General features: G+C 41.1%; 1 protein-coding gene across 8 annotated transcripts; it reads right to left on the bottom strand.

Annotated features, from left to right (window-relative positions):
• Positions 1–209: 209 nt before the first annotated feature.
• On the bottom strand, positions 210–14,459 carry STK17B (serine/threonine kinase 17b). Of its 8 annotated transcripts, none has more exons than XM_038142516.1 (9): positions 14,352–14,434; positions 12,630–12,754; positions 12,155–12,313; positions 8,317–8,529; positions 6,537–6,681; positions 6,149–6,275; positions 5,253–5,301; positions 3,740–3,919; positions 210–1,890 (listed from the first exon to the last, which is right to left on the bottom strand). In XM_038142516.1, exons 3-9 carry the CDS (start codon positions 12,274–12,276, stop codon positions 1,608–1,610), a joined length of 1,119 nt encoding a protein of 372 aa, XP_037998444.1. In that variant the 5' UTR covers positions 12,277–12,313; positions 12,630–12,754; positions 14,352–14,434; the 3' UTR covers positions 210–1,607. The 8 variants fall into 8 exon arrangements, with proteins under 8 accessions (XP_037998444.1, XP_037998443.1, XP_037998442.1 ...); XM_038142515.1 differs by lacking the exon at positions 14,352–14,434 and adding an exon at positions 14,074–14,345; XM_038142514.1 differs by lacking the exon at positions 12,630–12,754 and having other exon boundaries at positions 14,352–14,459.
• Between the last annotated feature and the right edge of the window lie 1,490 nt (positions 14,460–15,949).

Genomic DNA, 15,949 nt, shown 5'->3' with positions numbered 1-15,949 from the left:
GTATCCTCCCAAACCAAGACAACAGTCATTAATCCCCCCATGCATTTTGGTGACACCTTACACTGAAATCTGTTTGGGAAAAACCTGCTCTTTCCTTGTGTGAAGAAAGATAAAACACAACCTTTCACCACTCATCAGGTTCACCCCTCAATCATATTCCAAAATGCCAATCTGCCCAACTACTGACAAATCCACAGGCACACTTGAAAAAGATTATCAGATTGTGGTATTTTATTACAGAAAGCAAATCCAATTTAAAGACAATTAAATTTAATCTTTGAGGAGTGGAAAATATAGAAATATGTTAAAGTGGCATTTACTTTTAAAATATCTGTAAGAGTTTTAATAAATTCACTGCCCCAAAAGGCTCACAGGCTCTGTTATGATTAAGGGGCTTATTTTATGAGTATTACTTTCAGGTTGTTAAGGCACAACTGGCATTTGCTTTATAACAAAACTTGACACAGGCATTATTACCTCAGAGCCAGAAACAAGTAGAAGTGGAAGGCACAGAACTTTAAAAAAATACCACTAACCAAACCAATTTTAAAGGCTTAAAACAATTTTTAGGTAGTTTGTCTTGAAATACTAACACACTGCAGTCCATTTCTCAGAGCAGGCAAGAAGCTGAGTAATTATGGGCAAGACTAATTGACAGCAAGATACACTTCTACATTAGAGGGACACAGAGAAAAACTTTCAATTGCTGTTTCACTGGCAAAAATGGTTATTTTCAGTTTACTCAGTTTACTCTTTTAACTGGAGGCTTTGTGGTTTGGGGCTTGCTTGTGTGAGGTTTTTTGGGGGGGATTGTTTTGGAGGTTTTTTTTTAAGATAAAGAAAAATCAATACAGGTAGATTATACTATTTCAGAGGTTTGATCAAAGCAAACCACCAAGTTCAAATACTCACATCAGCATAGGAACCTCATCTTCCAATGTAATTTATTATAAGAAGCCAAGGACCATAAGCACAAGGACTGACAATCGACCTGTCTTCTATGCCATGTGTTGCAGAGATCCAACACAGCATAACCACACAGAATATGCATGACAATGCCCAAGTAGACCAGATCCATAAGGCAGAACTACTAGTGATCCCAGAGGTTCCAAATGGACCCAACAGATGCAACATAGTCCCAAAACATACCAAATTTAGCCTCTATTCAAAGTGGTGAGAATGGTAGCAAGCAACTCCAGTAAACCAGCAAGATTCAGCTTCCCTGCTTCCCTTCCCAATCTCTTACTAAGGTAGTCCTAACAGCATGCATGTGTTCAGCCCCTGTTTGGCACAGGCTATGCTTAGACTCATTTGCAGGTTTCAGTTTGTTCACTCTAGCATCATCTTTTGACTAGAACTTGAAAAGTGCAAAAATATTTAATTATATCGTCTTAAAAAAAATAATTCATTTTATTGGTGCAACAACTCCCCTTCCTCAGGAGTTAAATCCACTGCCAGCAATGGATAGAAAAGGAGGCACCAGCATAAAAGAATCAAAGTGCATGTCCAGTATGCCAATGCTGCACGAATTGGCAAGCCAGAACCTTTTTTTTCACCACTGGAACAGAGTATGCTGAATTCATTCCATGAAAAGTCTATGTTCTACATTAGCACACAAAGTCTGTCACGAAGTCTTGGGGATACTGCAACGAGTCATCGAAGCGGAAGCGTTTGGAGAGCGTGCTGCTGTCCTCTGGGATGTTCTCCTTGTCCTCCTTGTCGCTGCAGCTCCCATTGCAGCTGGATTTTACACTCCAGTCTTCTGAGCACTTGGCTGTGTGTCCTGGCAGCTGAGAGGAGCAGCAAATCTCTTCAGGGCTGCACAGGAGCGTGAGCTCTCCTTGCTGCAACCACGAATGGGACAGACAGTCTGCTGCAGTGGGCCTGTCCCTTCAGAGGGAGAAAGGGAAAGGTGCTTGAGTTAATTCCACGAGTACTAAAAAACTAAAAAAGCTCTGCTGCTAGAAGTCCTGAGCATGATTGACACAGAAGAGTCACTACTGGTGTGTTTTCACCCCTACCTCAGCTGCTACAAAACACAGTTAAGTATTGGCTACATGCATCCAAATTTAGTTGATGGTTTACCCTAACGCTGGTAAGCTTTCATCAGAACAAGGAACATAGTCCCTGGGAATGTTTTCAACATGGTGCCTGGGAATGTTTTCAACACGGTACACATAAGTGGGCACTTGCTTTTACTTTTAAAGTAATATGTTTTAGACAGACCATCAACAGCGAGGCTCATGAATATTCAGTCATCAAGTGCTTTCAAGGATAGCCAAGTTAACAGGATGTCATAAACTCTGACGTTTTCTAGTGTTTTACTCTTGCAATTCACCTGGCATAAACTCTTTCAAGATGTAGATCCTACCACACCAACCAGACTTAGGAAATTGCTCCTGTGGATAACCTAGTACAGTGCTACTGCAAGTTTTAATTGTTTTCTGCATTATTAACTTCCACAGAACTTGCCAGAAAACTGGCTCCAAGGCAACAGAGCCCACTGCTTGTCCCTATCTCCACCAGAACACAGGAATATTTTTCAGTCAGAAAAGTGTAACTTTACAGAGTTGACTTTCTGAGAACAGACTTTCCCCCTTAAAATTCAAAGGGGTATAGTCATCAAGAGTTGGAATGGGAATAAAAAAAAGTGAGCTTATTGAGTATATAATGAAGACTCTTGAGATGCCCAGGAGAAAATGAGAAGTAATTGTGACAGAATGTCAAATATCCCACAGGTCCACAGCAAGAGCTATCAAAGCAAGTTCTTAATCATTGATTCCTTTTTTCTAGGTGCTGCAAAAACATGAAAGACAAGATTCCCTCATGATACTGGGGTTTTGTGAATCATTTCAGATCCCGACAAACCGTGTATGTGAGGTGCTAAGACAGGAAGGACTTTTCAGATGTGACTTTATCTGGAGTCCTTATTGCCTCAGAGCAGCCACTTCCCAGGAATCACCTCCCATCTTCTCCTGCTGTCCAAGAGCCTCTCTCAGCCAGGCAGGCTCACTCCTGCCTGCGGGAGGCTCTCTGAAGATGACAAGGATTACTGCCTCACCACAGGTGACAGTATCTAGCACTGCAATCAGTAATACCTGACGAGCTCACTTCCCAAAGTTCAGCTTCTTTGCAGGGTCTTGATTAGAGTCTGAACTCCCAAAGAATGCAGAGTTAAGGCAGTGTGCCTTACAAACAGAGGGGTTTTTGCTTTGGATTGAGATCATTTTTAGAACACTGAACAAGGCAAAAACACTGCCAAGTATAAAAATATAGTAAGAGAGGTATTTAAGTAAAAAGATAAAGGTGAGTCAGGAAACAAGAAAGCACTGCAAAGAGGTTGCATTGCCTTTCCAAACTACAATAATTATAGAAAAGAATGCGACTTTTCTAGAGCATCCTTTAATAAAATCTGTTAAAAATCTGTCATCTGAATGAAAATAAAAAGAAACTCAAACAAAAATACCCCTCAAAGAACAATCCTGACTAATAATAACATTATCTGTGAAAATCACAAAAATAATATCTGACAATTTTAGCCAGACATTGAATCCAACAGTCTTCTCACACATTATAGAAAAGCCTACAACTGCACTTTTAAATATCCAGTTGAAAATACCAATGCATTGTGAAATATCCAACTGATCTTATCAGCGACATTAAGTGCATAAATTAACATTCACCTTCTCTACGTGCTCCACAAATTTAGGATCCTTGCATGGAGGAGTTTGTTACTTACTCTGGATTTTTTATGAGAAGTTTTTGAATGAAGTCTTTTGCAGGCTGTGAAACTGATGAAAATGTTTCTTCTGAATAATCCACATTAACTTGAGATATATTAAGGTAAGTTTCTTGAATATCAGCTCCCACAAATGGAGATTCTTGTGTCAGCAGCATGTATGAGATGACACCGATGTTCCTGAGATAAGAACACAACGTATAAACCTACTAGAGAACAAAATGTATAAACCCACTGGAGAATCTAAACAATATACCCTACATATTTCCTGGGCTGCAAATCCTGCCATATCCCACTCTCAGAATTACAGCCAACATGCTACACCTCAATTTTATATAATTCAAACATGACTGCACATAGACACACAAGGAAAGACATGTTATGTATATACCTCAATGAAGGGATTTTTGAAAACTGTTTCATTTCAATAGACCCTTTTCTCCCTCCTGAGATTGTTAGGAAAAGGAAATGGCACTTTTCCACAGCCCACTCTTGGGACATGTGGCAATTCTGGATGATAGAGCTGCAAAAAAGACAGACTTTCTAATCTGCATATATCTTTCACTGCAATTCTGGATGACAGCAAAGACTCAATCAACTTCTCTGTATATACGACATCTGAGTAGTGTTACAATCTCTTCTAGCTGAGATGTTCCCCCCAAGAACATGAACATGAGTACCACAGATCATGCAATCTATTATAAATCTTAAGGTGGTTTCTTGATGCATAATAAGAATATTTTTGTGATCTGATAGATTGGAATTTAGTACTCATTACAGTGAGGAAACATGCAGCTGCTGGGTCTGTCATCGTGAGCACAGCATCAACAGGGGTTTTCTTATGTCTTCCCCCAAAGCAGGCAAATAATATGTGATTAAAAACCATTCATGAACAGATTTAGTTACTATCATGAGTTGAGGATTTCAAAGGAGCCACTAGCAACTTTTAATAGTGAATATTAATAAAGATGCTGAAGATTTTATGTTTTAAAGGAAACATTTCAAAGCTAGTCTTTAACTTAGCATATAAAATTAAAATGCCACAAAAAGTTGTGGGTCAGTTCAAGGTATTTGTCATTATTTATGATTCACTCTGCAGATATTTCTCTAAAAATAAGAAGTAGGAAGTTTACATCCTCCTTATAATTTGTATAAAAAATTCTTTAACGATGTAAAAAGTGGGGAGGGAAGTGTCCTAGAGTAGCTAATACCTGAAGCATGTTACCCAGGAGTAAGTAATACCCAAAGTATGTAATCCAGCCACTGTTATTATTCCCTCAGAACAAACACCTATCCTCCACAGGCTCAGAAGCCACCTGCATTTCCCACTACATGTGCAACAGACCCATAAACTCCTGTAAGTCCTGAGGCTTCATCCCTCCCATCCCTCTCCTCCCTCTTTCAGCCAGCCCACCAACAGAAGGGGATTCTTGGAAGCCAGATGAAACTGCATCAGGCCCTTAGATTGTTAAGGGGTCCCACCAAACCCCAGTAAAATGAAGATCAAACCTACCACATGTCTGTAGCTGTGGTAATAGGATCATAGTTCAAGATTTCTGGAGCTAAAGAGATGGGGAGAAGAAAAATGCTTTAATAAATATCTTATTCAAATGGCCTTGAATCATACATTACATTTCTGGCATTCTTTTGCCAACCCAACATGTAGTTTCAATAATTAGATTTATTACTTCCAAGCCACAAGGTGGCAAAAAATTATTTGCATTTGCTAGACACAGATGTTTACTTGGTTCACACCGAAGTGGCACTACATGGCCTGAAGTTTATCCAAGTTCCAAGATGTGTCCTAATCAGATGCGTGCACACACATTTTTCTCCTAAGAGGTTTTGAACTATACATCTTTAAGGGGAATGTATAAAGCCTTCATCATGTTAAAGCTGCAACACAAGTTGACCAAGCCAATTTTAGGATCAGTGGCTGTTAGCATAGGCTAGGTAGCAAGTTATTCACTGAGAATGAAGTGCTCCTAACACTGAGTGTTGCAAATCATGAAGGCAACTTGTGCCTCAGAGATGGCCAAGTGTTAACAGCAATCTTTTCCTTTCCAACAAATATTTTAATCTCATTAAATCATCACATTGAATAACATTAAAGATGTTACATTAATTCAAAGAACATTTCTTTGTGCACGCTAATGTTGTATTTCAATTCTAATCAGAACAATTTAACAGCAAATACTACAGTATAAAATTGACAGCTGCACTTATTGATGTAATTTGGGATTTTTTGGTGCAAATATTTGTTGACAACTCTTAAAAAAGAGCAGCTCAAACACATTGCCTTGTCCTGTGATGTTCTTTATCAGCTTGTAAGTAGCTCAGTGTGCTAGATGAACGGTTCCTGTTTTCTGGAAAGCCCACACGAGATGCTGTGAAGCAGCCCTTCCATACCGAGATACTCTGTGGTTCCCATGATCTGCCGCAGCTCATTGGAATTCTCAAGCTTCCGGGACATCCCAAAATCCACAATTTTTACATCACCAAGAGGATTGATGCTGCTCAGCAAAATATTTTGAGGCTAGAATAGAAAAAATTGCATTCCTAATTAATAAAATACAATCTGAAAAAAAGCCCAATGTACTAAATGACACTTCAGCTTCTATTATGAAATACTTATAGCTAAATGTTATTTAAAAATATTTAATTTCTATCCTTTTAATCTCAGTTTAATATCATTTAATCTCCTTCTCCTCATCTTTTTAATGTATTTAACAAATTACTTTGATGAACAGAATAAATTGAAGATAAAATGCTGAAACAAAGCCTGCTGCATTCTCACCTTTAAATCAAGATGAACAATATTGTTTTCATGCAAGCAGCAAAGTCCTTCAAGTATTTGCCTTATAAGCCTTACAATATCCCTTTCACCAATTCTGTCATCCAGATCTGGGACACACAAGTCAAATATTTCTCCTCCAGCAGCACTGAAACACATTGAAGAACATCTTTGTATGAAGTTTAAATTTTGAAACTTTAGTGAGGAAGAATGTTTTCAATAGTACATATTTATCTAACATATATGTGTAACACCAGAGAGGCTGGGAATATTTTTCTTTTTACACATTTACACTAAAACACTTAATAGTAAAGGGGAAAAAATGTGATGATGCGTTTTCTTTCCTCATAGCCTGAAACAGCAGTTGAGACAGTAGAAAGCACTCTGACTGGTAACCTCATAATGCTCTGGTCTCCTCAAGCAAGTGGGAAAATGCCTTCCAGAAGCTGAGTTCTATCATCAGTCCCTGATCAAAGAAGCCTTTCTTTTCAAGTCAAATCTAAAATGTCTTCCATGAGACCAGTTCATAAGTAATTCAGAGCAGTGAAAAGCAGCATGGAAATAGCTGTGCTCCTGTGGTTTATGAGTTATCCCTACACTTGGCTGCAGTGTCAGCTGTCTCCTTTCAGGCTGGCTTTCAGATCATTACTCAGCCTGCTCTGAGTGCCTCAAGTGTCTCTCTCAAGGAGAAGGGCTTCCTCAGAACTACAGATCACCGAGCCTAAACTTCATTGCTAAGTTTACTAAACTCTCTAAACTGAGTCAGATCATGGACAAAATGAGCACAGCCACAAACCTGCTGAGGTTATGTGAGGTGCCAGTAATGCCTCCCCCCTAGGTGACCTTATGGCACCATGGATGTGAGGGGGAGGGCAGAGGATGCCATGGATTTCAACTCTCACAAGGTTTTCAGCACTGGCTCCCACAGTGTTGCTGTACTCAAGTTATATTGTGGTCTGGATGGATGGGCACCCACGTGGGTAAAGAGCTGAAAGCTCTGCAGGAAAGGATTTGCAAAAAAAGACTTAGAAAAAATTATATGTTAGGGGTCATCTAGTTCCAGGGGAAATAAAAAAAAGCTTTTAAAGATAGAATCTAGCTAAATTCCTTCAATTTTTCCAAAGAATGTGTATGGAGACCACTATTAATAGCACTTTAAATACTTTGTACATGAAACTTAAAGCTCAGAAAGAATTAATTTCACAGGCTGTATGTTTGTTCCTTATGTTCCACACAAAAAATTATACATAAAACAAAAATGATAGATAATGCAAATTCAATTCCCAAATTAAACTTCTTTTCAGAGCTAATAAGAAGCTTTGGGAACATCTCTAAAAAATATGGAAATTTTTTAGGAAACTGTTCCAAAAGTCAATTTTAAAACAACAAAACCACTAAATTTAGGAGCTCAAAACAAACAAAGTAACTGTAAGTCTCCAGTCGCCAAAAAAATGTCAAGTGCTAACTTGAAGTACACAGGCATAAATGTGCTCAACCTCCTTGAAATCTATTTACTTGGAATCAGTAATTTTTTTTTTGTGTGATTTAAGTTTCATCAAAGCACCCAGGACCTTCTACAGTATTCCAAGAACATTATTTCCAGTCAGCTGCCTGAAACATCCTTAAAGGAAAAAATATAAAGTACATTACAATGAGAGATTAGCATAATGGATACAGGGTACTGTTGCAATTCTTCTGGGCATTCAGGCAGCTCATGTAAACAATTAATATATTGAAAGATGTTTTCCTACAAACATGAAACATGTGATGAAGGCGTACTTACTATTCCAACACTAAGATGATTTCATTTGCTGTTTCATAGACTTCATGCAGATTAACTATGCGAGGATTGGATTTCATTAATTCAAGGACAGCAATTTCATGCACAATCTCTGCTTTGCAGTCTTGACCTCTTCTCCTTTTCTTTAAAAATTTAGCTGCATACTCTTGGCCTGTGGATTTAGCTACACATTTTCTAACCACAGCACATCTTCCTCTACGAAATAAAAGGGAAAACACTGAGAGGCAGGAAATCAAAAGTGCATAAATTAACATTAGAAATAAGAAGACACAGCAAATAATTGCAAACAAACAAAAAATGTATTGGGAAATGCCATGCTTGGCCTGCTCTTACACTGTTTCCTGAACATTCACTTGCAGGCACTGTGGAAGGCACTGTGCTAGATGAAGCTCTGGTGAGACCCAGGAAAATTCCCTTTAGACAGCCAAGCTAAACATTAAATCAGAGTATCAGGTTACAGGGACATTCTCGTGGTCAGGTCACAGAATAATTTGGTTGGGAAGGACTTCTGGAGGTCCCTAAAAACCTCCTGCTTAAAGCAAGGCTGGCCATGAGGTCTTAGCAGACTGCCCAGAACTCTGTTCAGGTTGGCAAGATATTAAAAAACCCTCAACCTCATGAAAACACCTACAGGACAATAACAAACAAAGCAAACCCCTATGAAATGCAGAGAATGAACAGGAAAAATAAAGCACATTTAAATGCATGGGTGGGGCAGGAGGTTTTCAGTGAAAAAAAAAATTCAGTCATAAAGAGAATTTCCTTCCACAAACCATGTAGTACTGCTAGAAAAATCCCAGGTATCTGCAAAATGTTTCAAAACATCTTAATAGAAAAGCACCCACCACTTAGCATTCTCTTCCTCAATTACAGTTAGACAAAGTGTGTTGCTTTATTTCCCAGCCAACTGTTTAGGTATGGAAACAAAAACATATTTTGGCAAAGAAATGTTTCTAGAAGAAAACCACATACTGTAGTTGAAACACCAAGCTGATCTTTGAAAAAATTAGGAGGAAAAAATTGCAGTTTTTTAAGCCAAGTTAAAAACTCCTGAAAAAATTTATAGTTACTAATATTGCACTCCCAGAAATGCCTGGTTGCATACATGCAAAGTGCTTTCAAATGCTAAAGAGAAACCTCATTTACAAAAAACGTATTTATTTAAAGAAATCTTATTTACAAAAAAAACAACCTGAAAGGCTGTAATAAACTGTGAGTAAAGTTCTAAAAACAGTATCAAGCTATGTACAAAGAGCACAACCTACATTTATCTCTTCAAAATGAGCCTGTCCACCTGTATTTTTTGTTACCACAGCATACTAAGGACAAACGTAATGAAACAGCTCAGAATGAGCTATCTGAGCTGTGCTCTTTAAACTAAATTAGCTTCTTTAGTAGAAAACACCACATTGCCTTACAGGCCTTGTCTTTTTTCTGCTGCAAAAATGCCAGGGCTTAAAAGGAACATTTCTTAAAAAAAACAAAACAAACTAGACTTCAGTATTTAATCAAAATAAGGATGAGCATCACATGCAAAAAATCAATTTTCATTAGCAAATAACTGCACAAACATGCCTAAATTATTAAATATTTAAAGATGACTTTGAATGATACTGCTGTAACTGGAAAATAAATTCAACAAAACAGGCCTTTTGTCATCATTTATTTCAACATCAATTAGTTGTAGATTTTCCCTGCCCTTTTTTGAAAGCACTAAACTTTAGAGGTGAAAGTTATTTGGGCTGATACTTGCATACTCTTCATCTTAGCAAGTGTTTGTAAGCCTGAAACAGCCACGTTCTTTCCCAATTGTTAAAGCAGCTTATTACTGCAGAACATTTGAGCTCAATTTCATAATGCACACAAGTTGGAAACACTCCCCAATGCAGCTCACGTTCTCTTTTTAGCATCACATCAACCCTGCCAGCCACCAAAGTGCCTCTAAAATTAACAAAGGGGAACCAGTTCAGTTTCATGAGAACAGCACCGTCTTCCCCAGTAGTTTTGGCACATCTTCCTTATGGTTCCTGTGGGTTTAAGAACTCTGAAGGGTCAGTGATACCTCCAGATTTGAGATGTAAGAATTTCCACTTGTTTATTAGTAGAGCGCCAATTAAGGCAAAAATTAAGGCAGAAAAATAAGACAAAAAAGTCTTTTAGAGCTGTGGAAATTGCTCCAGAAACACAAAAAAGTCAGCTCGGAAGTGCTGCACTGACGCAAGCGAAGCAGTTCCCACTCCTTGCCTGCATAACCATCCCCCTTCAGAGCCCAGCTCTACAAGAAAAACTGATTTCAGGATGTTTTCATATCTCAGCTCAGAAACCACAGAAATGTAACTGCTTCTAAGGAAGCCAAGCCACGCACACACCAGGGACAAAACTACTTAACCCACTAAACAGAACCTAACCTGCCAGCTTCGTGAGTCAGTGTCTTAAATACCAAAGGACCCAACAGATAAGGGTGTGGGAGGAAGAAATGGGGCTTGGGAAGCTTAAGCAGAAAACAAGAGAACTATTTACTACATAATCTCAACAGGAAAAAGAAAACTGCGAGTGAAAATTAAAGCATTTTAATCCTTTAGAGAGGTTACAAGGAAAAGATGGATTTTATATCACTTAAAAAGCATTTATACACTTAAAAACATTAAAAAATACACACGTAGTTAGGCCAGGAGAAATCACAACTATGTTTGTAAAACAGAGTCCCGCTTTCGTTTTCTTTCTGGTTTTGCATGCACAGAAAAAATTAACAACTCTCTTCTGGAATTCACACCGAATTTACACTTTTGGTTGCTTTAGATATCATCTCACAAGTATGTAGAGTCTGAAAATCCAGCGTTGGAACAATACCTGAGTTCTAGAGGGTGCTGCATATAAACTGCTTCTGTAGAGCTTAGAATTCAAAAGCAGAGCTGACAAAAGTTAAGAAAAGAAGAAAGTTATGGGCTGCAACGTGCACTTCTATAAAAGTGTACCAGATAAAAAGCACATGCTAGAAAAATAGCAGAAAACCCAAGAGAACAGTGAAGGCTGAGGAGCTCACAGACCACATGCAGAAGAGCATCTCTGCTGACAGAAGGAGCTGCAGGTGCAAGGGATCCTTGTGCAGCACAGCAAGGCACAGCTATGACACTGACCCGGCACACTTCTGTTCAGGCAGCCTGGACACGATCACAGCATCATGTTTGCACAGCTTTACACCCAATTCACTGAGAATTCTCAAGGTATGAGCTAACCCAGTGATTTCAAAACACACATTCGCTTGTATGTCTGAAACAGTGTCATAAACACCGAGGGTTTGGGTGCTTTATTTCCTATTTTACTGCTGCAAGCAAGAGCAAGGGAAGCCGGCTGCAAAACTGCTCTGAAACAGCAGCTTGTTTGGAGCTCAGTCTAACTGCTTGAGGCTGGGAAGGGGAGAGAAAAGGTCTTTGTTTTCTGGATTTCAGAAAACTCACCCAAACACCTGGAAAAACCAACTCAAAATCCTCATTCTTTTTCTTACAGTATCACCCTATGTCATCTCTTGTTTAGGCCATGCCCCCAGGAATCTATGTGGCAGGGAAAGGAAGGTAATCCCCAATCTACATGCCTATGAAAACCCTCCAGATCTCTCTGACATGGAATAGGCTGGCAGCTTTTGCCTCACTGTCCCTTTTCCCAGTCCCTCAAGAACCCACTGTGATGCAAAGAAGGGGACAGGGAAGGAGAGGGGCATACTTCATTCTCCATCTACCATAAAGGTTTGCTTCACTGTACAGAGAATTTTCTTGCAGCAGAAATTACACTGTCCAAATTCAATAAATAGGAATAATCTTACCTTCCTAGCTCTTTTGATTCCAGCATGTAAAAATTGTAGAAGTTATCTGTCTTGATTGGTGTGTGCAGAGATGTGGCCAACAAGCCAGAAAGGTTTTTATTCTCCAGCTTTCTCCTCGACATGGTCAGGAGCAGCAGGTCTCTCTCTTAAACCAGGCACCTGCTGAAGCAAAACAATTAAGAGTCTTGGAAATTCCACAGCTACAGCACAGGAAAGTATACAAACATCGTGAGTTTAGGGCTATAAAACCAGAATAGCCACAAGTTTGTTCAGCAGCAGCCTGAAAACAACACATTTAATCACTGTAAAAATAAAACCTGAAAGGAATACTAATCAAGACATGCTAATTGAATAATGTAAACACTCGAGATAAGTTGGGGTTTTTTTCTCCCAGGAGCATATCCATAAGATACTAGGGATAAGATTTAGTTCTAATAAAAATGCTAATAGCTACTTAACTATTAATGAGATGTACCTTTTCTTAATTTTTCTGAAACTCTTCTCTGGATTCTGGGTAAGTTCCACACTTCCTTTAAGTTCACACTTTTAACAGATACTTGTTCCTGGGGGAATTTACCAAAGCTCCTTCCTGTTTGTTAACTGCAACACAGCAGGAATAGGTAACAACAGGACAAAGTGGGGTTCTTTTCCCAGTGGGAATATTCACATGTGTTATTAGGCTCACCCATAGCTCCTCCAAGTTTCCTTTTTAAGGCTGAGTTAATTGTCAGAGAGAAGCATGAATGGACAAGGTCCTCTTTGCAAGTTCAGATCATTTAGAATCAAATGATGTAGTAATCCTGATTAAATTACCTTAATAAACCAGTAGAACAGCACATTATGAAGATTCACCCACCCACAGCATTTCTACTACAGTGAAAAAAAAAAGCCCAACAAAACCAAACCCAATAAAAATACTGGGGTTTGGTATTCACATTTATAGGCCTGAAGCATCTCTTCAGGTGAAATGCAAAAGGCAGAAAAAGGTTACTGAAGGATACCAGAAGTAGTAATTGATGGCTTCTTTAAGTTAAAGAGCAGGTTTACCTTTATTAGTGCAAAAAAAAGAGGCAAATTACAATTCAGAGTCAGTTAGCAAGCTCACAAAAATACACTTGCAGTTCAAATGAGAGAAATGCACTGTCAGACACTTCTGGGGGAGCACTCGAACTAGTTATGATCCAAATGTAAGCCAGTACCCATCCAGCATTGTTCACATTCCCATGTGGGATGGAACATGGATATTCATATTAGAACTATTTTGGACTCAAATCACTGTACATAATTTAGCAGGAAAAAGACACAAACCACACAGTTTAAAAATATCTTCAAAGTATCATCTGATATGCAGGAAATAGCTTCTTTAAGAAATTATGAAAAGGTCACAATACAATTTAATACACACGTCTTTGACTCACTCTGTAACAAGCAAGCATTCCTTCTCCCCCATTATACGACAATTTACCCTTTAAGAGGACAATTTTGATGTCTGAAATTTTACATGACTCTCCTTAGGGCTGTGCTCACTCGGTAACTTGAATTCCTAAACTTCTTCCTGTATCTTCTTCCTGCTGTACTTCAGCAGAAAACCATTTGTGTTCGATAACTGGCCTCACTGATTGAGAGCTTACCATTATCAAATACATTACCATTATAGAGCTTGTTACGTAAGCTTTCATTGTACATGATCATTCCTACGCTGCAATTATGAAGGAGAACTTCTGCCTCACGTTGCCTTGACGTTGTTTCTCTGGTAAGACACCACATCTCCTTTTCTTAGCTCAGTATCATCAAGAATAGAGAAGCACACATACCCATAGCAGGCAGAAACCCACAAAGAAGCACATAATCTACTCAGGAGAATGAGATTCAACCAGCTATGGGGAAAAAAGGCTTCACACTAAACTATAGAAGTTTACCGGGAAAAAAGTCAGCTCCTTTAACCTTTTCTAAAGACGTCGAGTCCCTGGTCCGGGCCGGGCAGATGTTTGGCAGCGGCCGGGCGGGACCCGGCCCTGTCCCGGCGGGACAGCCCCGATTCCCCTCACGGGCACCCCCGCGCTGCCGCCGGCGCGACCCGGCACAGGGCGGGGAGGCAGCGCGGCGCTTCCACCACCCCCAGCCGGCAGAACGGCACGGCACAGCAGCCCCCCGGCCGGGCACATTCGCCGCTTCCCCTCTGGCCGGGCACACTCACCGCCGCCCGCCGTCCCTCACGGCTCCGCCGCCGCTCTCTCGCCGCCTCCCGGCGTTTGAAAGGCGCAAGGCGAGGGGAGCGGCTGTCCCGGCAGGGCGAGCGGCTGCCCCGCCCACTCGGCACAACAGCCAATCCGCGCCCAGCCGCGGCGCCCAGCGGCCCGCCGATTGGCGGGAGCGCCCCCTGCCGGCTGCCCGGCCCCCAGCGGCAGGTGCCGCCCGCCCGTGAGGGAGCAGCGGGTGCCGGAGAGCTGCGGGGTGTGCGGAGCCGCCGCTTCGGGCCGCAGGGCACCCGTGGCGCGTCCCGGTCCCGCTGCTGTGGCGGCGAAACCTCGCAGCGAAGGCTCCTCGGTGCGTCCGCTGGAGCAGCGGGGCAGGTGCGCGGGCAGGTCGCGGTGCAGGACCCGTCCCGTGCATCCCCCGCGGTGGAGAGCCGGGGACGTGAGCCGCGTCTGCAGCGGTTCTGCTCCGTCCTGGTGCGGGACGTGGCGGGGACAGAGCCGCAGCGGCGGGGACAGAGCCGCAGCGGCGGGGACAGAGCCGCAGCGGCGGGGACAGAGCCGCAGCGGCGGGGACAGAGCCGCAGCGGCGGGGACAGAGCCGCAGCGGCGGGGACAGAGGCGCCGTGCGGGCCCCGCCGCCGCTGTGCGAGAGACGCGGCCGCGAAGGCTCAGAGACCACAGCAGCGGCCCCGTGCAGTTAAAAAGCGAGCCACGGACCGGTTCTCACCGAGAGCTGCCGGGAACGGAGCGCTTTCAGTCTCCTGGATAAGTACACGGCTCGCACGGAGCATGTTTGACAATCTCCTAGTCATGCATGCAAGTGGAAACAGGGTCTTCAGAGCCTCCTGAGAAGCCCACAGGGGGAAAAAAAAAAAAAAGTCAAAAGACTTCAACCTGTGGTTTCAAAGACTCGTTTCAAGGACTCAAAATAGCCTAAAGCATGGTTCAGAAATAAGTTGAAGTCAAAAAGAGTTCTAAAATTGTTGCAATTTGTCAAATTGATTTCCTCTGAAGCAATCCAACGAGCAAGAAATTTGCAAACATCCGTTTTATAATACATTTGTCATGAAGGCAGTAATAGTAGCATAAGAGTTTAAGAGCTGCGTATTTAATTTCAGCAGTGCACCATTAGAGTTACTGGGTTAATTCTGTTTGTGCCATGGCACTGCCAGTGAAATGGGTAATTGCTGTGTTTATTACAGTGCCTAAGTCATGCAGTCACAGCAAGGCTTGCTTTAAGATGAAAGTAACATAAATGAAGATAAGAAAGCAGAAAGTATTCTTGAAGAGTCTAGAATATGTCACACCATGTAGCTGGCATACTGAAAACACGTAACTCCTGCTTGCTTCAAGTTCCATCTTGGTTTTTAGCACTTTGAGCTGTGGATATTTTTGACAAAAGCAGTCCAAAATCTTCACTGTCTCCCAGAGTTCCACCATCTCTGCAGGGTTCCAGATCATACCCTTTCTTGACTATAACATGATTTCAAAACCATCTGTCAAATAAAAATACAACATGTGGACAGGATTGGTTTTGTTGAGAAGTGCTCTTTGTGCAGTATGAAAAGCAGGCAGCATTCCAAACATACCAAATGAG

Source organism: Motacilla alba, chromosome 7, assembly GCF_015832195.1.
Source record: "Motacilla alba alba isolate MOTALB_02 chromosome 7, Motacilla_alba_V1.0_pri, whole genome shotgun sequence".
Lineage (NCBI taxonomy): Eukaryota > Metazoa > Chordata > Aves > Passeriformes > Motacillidae > Motacilla > Motacilla alba.
This window is presented reverse-complemented; position numbering and strand designations above follow the sequence as displayed.